Below are 6,845 nucleotides of genomic sequence, written 5' to 3'. Positions count from 1 at the left end.
GGCAGTCTGACTCGTGACTTCAGCGACACTAACAAGGGACAATCTGGTAGGTCCGAGCATAAAGAGAAAAACGTAGGCTTTTGTATATTCAAAAGAAGCAGCATCAAAAGCTAAGAGGTGATGGAAATAGTAAAGACGGTGCAGACATAAAAAGGTCGACGGTGCGAGCGGTGTCCGTGAGCAAAGAATAAGAAGAGAGTTCGATTGCTTATCTCAACCAAAATGGATGTTCTAATCAACAACATCTATTGCATGGATTCTTGGGGGTTTTTTGAATATCTTAAAATTTTTAAATTTTCCACTTTTACAATCTTCATACTGAAGATGTTGAAGGAATAAAAATAGCAAATACATATATAGTTTTTTGGTCGGAAAGATAAATTGCACTCTTCAAGGATTGAACCCTAGACCTTCCCCTCCCAAGTCCCAATCCATATGGCCCCTAACTCTTACCACTTGAGCTATCATTCAAGGACCAAATATATATAGTTTGTAATAAATGACAAATTATTGGTGAATATTCGAGTATATCATTATTAAAATATATATGTAGATAGAAAATAGTTTACTATATTTACAATATTAATTAAGTAGAATACATAGATAAAGTTCTAACTCTAGTTATTAATATAGTGATCTGTGGCATCAACTTGAGATTTTCTGAATAGGCAATAGCTATCAAGTTGAGTTTTTTACTAGAATAGTATAGAAAGATAATTATTAAAAATATTTCAAAACATTTTCATTGGCCACATAAATATCTTGCATGCACTCAACATTGATATGTGACACATTATAAGAGCTATTTGACATATCATATGCAATTCGATTCCCAGATCACCATCTATCTCAATGCCAATCCATCCCTTCTTTTTCATAGTTCTCAAAATCAAGCTGGACTGATCATTCCAATCAGCAAATTGACTTGAACAACAATCTAATTAGCCATTGAAGTTAGATTGCAAAAGAGCGATCAAAAAATAGATAATATCTGATCAAGAACTAAGGAATTGATAGGTTAGCAGTTCAAGATGATTTTCACACATCATTAGCCTTTTGCACAAATTTTCTCAAATCTAATATGTTGTTCTCTATGGTCACAGCTAGTGTTAACACTTTTATGATGGATTATTTCAAGCTATAAGTGTCTTTGTTGTTTTGCTCTCAATGAGATTATAGTCATCTCTACCAACGACTTCGAAATAGACACCAATACAAACTGACATTAGCACTTATTTTAAAACAAAAAAATGAACTGAATATTTCTTATAGATTGAGATAAATCATTTCCATGACTCAGATCATAAGATGAAAATAAAAAGGATGTGAAATATAAACCAGAATATTTACATATAAAGACTCAACAGCAACAAAAAACAGTCTTTGAGTTGGACCTTAGAAGTTCAGACTGGAAGGGAGGACTCCTCATTTGTATCCTGCAAATTTGCAATGCAAGTCCTGGACTCAAGGGACTGAAGACCTCTAACAACTTCAACCATAGATGGTCTTTTCTCAGGTACCACAGAAGTGCAACGAAGAGCAATATCTAAAGCTCCAACCATTTCTTGGTGACAAGCATGTGATATTCTTGGGTCAAGAACTTGGTGTACTCCATTGGTGATGTTCACTTTCCTTCTAACCCACTTCACAATGTCAAGGGAGTCACTTGACTCTGTTTCTTCTGCTTGCCTCCCACTCACTAGCTCTAGCAATACAACACCAAAACTGTACACGTCCAATTGTTCACTTGCTTTCTTACTGTAACTATATTCTGCAATACAACAGTGCAATTAGTTAGTGTGTTAGTATTTATAGGTTCATATGCAATTCATATATACAGCTATGTTTGGATATTTGGTGGTATCAGTGCAAAGTGCAAACAGATGTTATGTTAGCACACACTTCAAGACAATAAGTGATCATAACTCTTATAGATTGTGATGAAAGTCCGTTCATGTTGCACTCAACTGGTATCCAAACACACACTATGAGTATGTCATTGACATACACCAGAATTGGAAAGCAAAAATATATCATAAAATGGAGATATAAAAACTTTGGGTGGAAATTTCAAATCCATCTACACTAATTATATATGCAGTGAGCTTATAGAAATAAGCAACCATAGTTTGGCAAAAGTGATGAAGTTCTAATCTGAAATCCACTAATTAAACCCCTGTGGAGAGATATAAAGAAGCCACCCAATAAGAAGCCATGGAAGGCTAAGAAGTACCAAAATGAATTTATCTTTACGGCTCACCTGAACAATCAAACAATTCCATTTTTAATGAACATCCCTAGTAATCATGTAGGTCTAATTTGTATCAAAAGGAAATTCTATGAATTACAAGAGCTCTATAATTCAGCATGCATTTTCAGTTGGCGTTTACCGATTAATAGCATATTTGGATCAAATTCTTTCTCCTTAGAATAAATTCTAGCACCCAGAAGCTACTCTTGAAAGTTTCTCCTCATAATTGATTTTGTGTAAAATGATTTCCAAACATGCACTAAATAGTTATTTTATTCTCTTGAATAATGCTTTTTGTAATTCACAGAACTTGTCATACCTGGTGCAATGTAACAAGAAGATGCTGCTCCATAATCCAAAGTTGATTGAAATGCAGCTTCTCCCAGGATTCTATCAAGAGCAAAATCTGTCAATTTTGGCTCAAAATTTGCATCCAACAAAATGTTCCTTGACTTGAAATTTCTGTGAAGCAAGTGAGGGACATAATCCTCGTGAAGATAGGCCAGTCCTTGAGCAACACCAATGGCAATCCTCAATCGAACTCCCCAAGGCAACTGAAAATTCTGATGGGAAATCAAATCCCCTAAGCTTCCTCCATGCAAGTACTCATAAATGAGCAAAATTGACTCATCAGAATGGCAGAACCCAAGAATCTTAACTACATTCTTATGCCTAATTTTCGCCAAGGTCTTCACCTCAGCTTTCAAACTTTTAGAGGACTGGTTTCCAAAGTTAACTAGCTTCTTCACAGATACTAGTTCACCACTAGGTAAATTCACAGCATAAACCTTGCCAAAAACTCCACCATTTCCCATTGAGCTTTTCTCATTCATTCCTATAAGGAGATCATGCTCAGTAATTCTAAGAGGATAGAAGAACACTGACCTCCAAGCCCCAACTTGATTCCCCTTGCAAGATCTCCTATACATGAAAAATCCACCAGCAACAGTTGCAGTTGCAGCAATAAAGGCCAAGGAGATAAGAGCACATGTTAAGGTTGTAAGAGCACCATTATTGTGTCTTGGCATGTCTTCAAAACAGGATTTGGGCAACCCAGGGCCACAAAGACCAGGGTTTCCTTCCAAAAATGAGGCAGGAAGACCAGAAATCAAGGAGGATGGTACTTTACCTGATAGCTGATTGAAGGACACATTGAAAAGAGCAAGCTTCAGGTTTTGAAGCTCTTGTGGGATTGAGCCAGTTAGATTGTTGTCTGAAAGGTCAAGGTAAGTCAGCACTGGTAGCTCAGCCAGGGAAGAGGGTATTTCTCCTGTGAAACTGTTGTCAGCCAGAGAAAATGAAACTAGCTTCCTGCATTTTTTCAGCTCTGGAATTTTACCAGAAAGAGAGTTGTGAGAGAGATTCACTATGCTCATGACAGGGGAGTCACAAAAATTTGGAGGAAGTTCACCATAGAAACGGTTGAGAGAAGCAGAGAATCTGTACAAGCTCTTGACAGTGCCAAGAGCTTGAGGAATTTTACCAGAAAAACTGTTATTGTCAAGCTGAACTTGCTCTAACTGAACAGCTCCTGATATTGACTCAGGAATTTGTCCTGAGAATCTATTGTTTTCAGCTCTAATGAGCTTGATTTTGGGTAATGACCATAACACAATAGGGAAGTCTCCAGAGAAACCATTGTCCTGAACTTGGAATCTCTCAAGACTCTTACACTCACCAATGGAGTTTGGTATTGAGCCAGTGAAGCTATTTGTATGAAGGCTGAGATAAACAAGGCCTTGTCCTTTACATATACCATTTGGAAATGACCCCAAAAGCCTGTTTTGTGAAATATCAAAAGAAACCAGGTTCTTGAGAGAAGATGCAAGAGCCAGAGGAACCCCACCTGTTAGATTATTCTCAGAGAGATCTAAATGGGTCAGACTAAGCAAACCCTCCAAAGATTTTGGAATTTCACCTTGAAAAGAAGAGCTTTGCAACAGAAGCTGCTTCAGATTTTGAAGCTCACCAATATCCTCTGGAATCTCACTCACTAAGTAAGGATTTTGAGACAAATCAAGTACCTCTAGCTTAGACATATTGCCAAACACAGCAGGTACATTACCTGAGAGCAAGTTACTACCCATGTTAAGAACTTGGAGATTCTTCAAGGAGCCTAAGCTTTCAGGGATGTTTCCCTCTATATGGTTTCTGCTCAAGTCAAGCACTTTCAATGAACCAAACTGAGAAATCTGAGATGGGATAGTGCCCCATATGAGATTGGTGCTGAGATTCAAAGTTTCCAGAGAACTGCACTGAGAGAGGTGAAGAGGGATGGGCTGGTTGAAGATGTTATCAGCAAGGTCGAGATAAGAAAGATTTGGAAGGTCACATATAGAAGATGAGATATCCCCAGAAAGGTTTAACCCCTGAAGATTGATAGAAGTTACTGAGAGTGGTGAAGGTGTGGTGGTGGAACAGGATATTCCAGTCCAGTTACAGTGGTGGTTTGATGAAGTGTTGGACCAGGTTGACAATGCATTCTTAGAGTCTTCAATGGAGGACTTGAAGGAGAGAAGGATATTCATATCTCCCTCTGATGAAGATGAAGTGAGGTTGAAGAGTGGAAGAAAGGTCACAGAGAGAAGAAACATGTATGTACAGAATGTAGCCATTAGTGTGAATGGAAAGAGCTTGCTCTGTGTTACTTTGCACAACTCTTTGAATATATGAGTGTTAAGTGTGTTGCCTTTTACTGGAAATTTATGTGCTGTAAAGGAAGAAAAGGCTTACATTTACGTGCAAGAACTCATCATAGCCATTGAGAATGTTGTTGTTGTTGATGAAAGATCAGAAATGAAAAATCTGTTTTTTTATCATAGCCTATGCATAATGCATCACATTGAGTGGTGTTTTTAGTTTTTACCCTTTGTAAGATATCACGAGACACTAGCCTCGGTTGGTGTTCATTTTCATTTTTTTAACTTTCTAATCTACCCTGAACCTTATTCTATTCAACTTTTTGTCTTCTCTGTTTCCACTAATTATTGTATTCATTTATTACTCCTAGCAAATCCCTCTAAATCCAATTAATGATCTTGATTTCTGTTAGCTAAGGTTTTGGATTCAAGACTTGTGAGAACAAAATTAATTGAAAGAGTTAGTACATAGGAATAATAATGATCCTGGTTCAAGTAGGATTAGTAGATGATATGTTGGGGAGACTGAGGGTGCTAAAAGGGGGAGAAATTCAACAATGAGTTAATACTGAAAATCACCAAAATATTTAGACACTTCATATGTTTTCTTTCGGCGTAAACTATCAACACTTACATCGTTGTTCTTTCATCACTACATCAACAAGAGACGTGGCATAATCACTCTACCAGGAAAATTTTCAATACAAGGAATTACCTTCATGGTCACACCAACCATTAACTTTGATACATCTTGTTGGGGAGATCAGAGGTGACAAAAGCAAGAGAATTGCACTAAAAGGCCAACGCCAAAGATTAGTAGAAGATTTACATGCCGCTTTTTTACTCAAAACTTTTAGTAATTGGATTTATAAATCACACATTATATTTTCTTTATTTCACGCAATTTTAACTAATATGAGATTCTAACTCAGCATTTTAATAAACAAAACGATTAAAAAAAAATCCTAACAATAGTTGTTACTATGGTAGCGTTTGGAAACATAACAGAACAGGACATAACAGAACAGAACGGAACAGTACGGGATGGAACAGGACGATAATGTACTGTACACTGTGTTTGGTAAATATATAACGAACAGATCAGAACTATAAAGATAATTACACATATACCCCTATTATATTTATTGTTTTATCAAGCTTGTTTTCCATTGAATATTGTTTCGTATATACTGTATATTATTTTAAATGAACTTTTTATTCAAAATTTAGATTGATTATAACATTTTGAGAAGGAAAAGATGATTAGGTTTTTCTTCTTCCACACAAAACGTGCAAGCCTGCAACAACAGCTTTTATGGCTTCTATCCTTTTCATGGCTATTTTCTCTTACAGCCGCCGGCAAGCCCCATCGCATGCAATCAGTCCGCCACGGCGCCACCGGACCTCCACCACGCCGCGACCAGGGACCATCACGCCCAGTGGCCAGATCTGCCGTCGTGGATGCTCAGGCCACCGCGCGTCCCTCTCTCTTCTCTCTTCCTTCGTCTTTCCCTCTCATCCCTCTTTTGTCTGTTTCGATGCCCTGAGACTGGGGTTTCCATGAATTTTGATTCTACCATGATTGAGCAAAATCAAAACAATGGAGTATTTAGGAAAAAAATGGAAGATGAATTGCTAGAGGGATCTAAGAGCACTGGTGTACAAAAATGCAATTTGTTTTTTGTCCCAAGAAATAATACATTGAGCAGAATGAATGCAGAAGAAAAAAAAGAAAGAAGACAGACGTAACAGATGGAGGCTTGATGAGAAACAGAGGAGATGGAAGGATAAAGATCAGGAAATATGAGAATAGGTTGGGGTTATTTCGTCTTTTTAAAATTTTTAATAAGGTGTTCCGTTCCGTTCTCTTCCGTTTCACCCTTTTCTATGGAACCAAAGTGTTCCGTTCCAGAAGCTTTTTGTCTCGTTCTGTTCCATCTTAAAAACATGACAAA

The 6,845-nt window shown here is 37.3% G+C and overlaps 1 protein-coding gene across 1 annotated transcript; it reads right to left on the bottom strand.

The window, feature by feature from the left end:
• Positions 1-1,203: 1,203 nt before the first annotated feature.
• Positions 1,204-5,107, bottom strand: LOC130730666 (probably inactive leucine-rich repeat receptor-like protein kinase At5g06940). Its single transcript, XM_057582728.1, has 2 exons — positions 2,571-5,107; positions 1,204-1,771 (listed from the first exon to the last, which is right to left on the bottom strand). The coding sequence occupies exons 1-2, from the start codon at positions 4,864-4,866 to the stop codon at positions 1,404-1,406; spliced, it is 2,664 nt and encodes an 887-aa protein (XP_057438711.1). The 5' UTR covers positions 4,867-5,107; the 3' UTR covers positions 1,204-1,403.
• Positions 5,108-6,845: the final 1,738 nt, after the last annotated feature.

Source organism: Lotus japonicus, chromosome 1 (genome assembly GCF_012489685.1).
Source record: "Lotus japonicus ecotype B-129 chromosome 1, LjGifu_v1.2".
In the NCBI taxonomy this organism is placed as follows: domain Eukaryota; kingdom Viridiplantae; phylum Streptophyta; class Magnoliopsida; order Fabales; family Fabaceae; genus Lotus; species Lotus japonicus.
The sequence above is the reverse complement of the archived record's forward strand: the minus strand, read 5'-3'. Positions and strand labels throughout refer to the sequence as shown.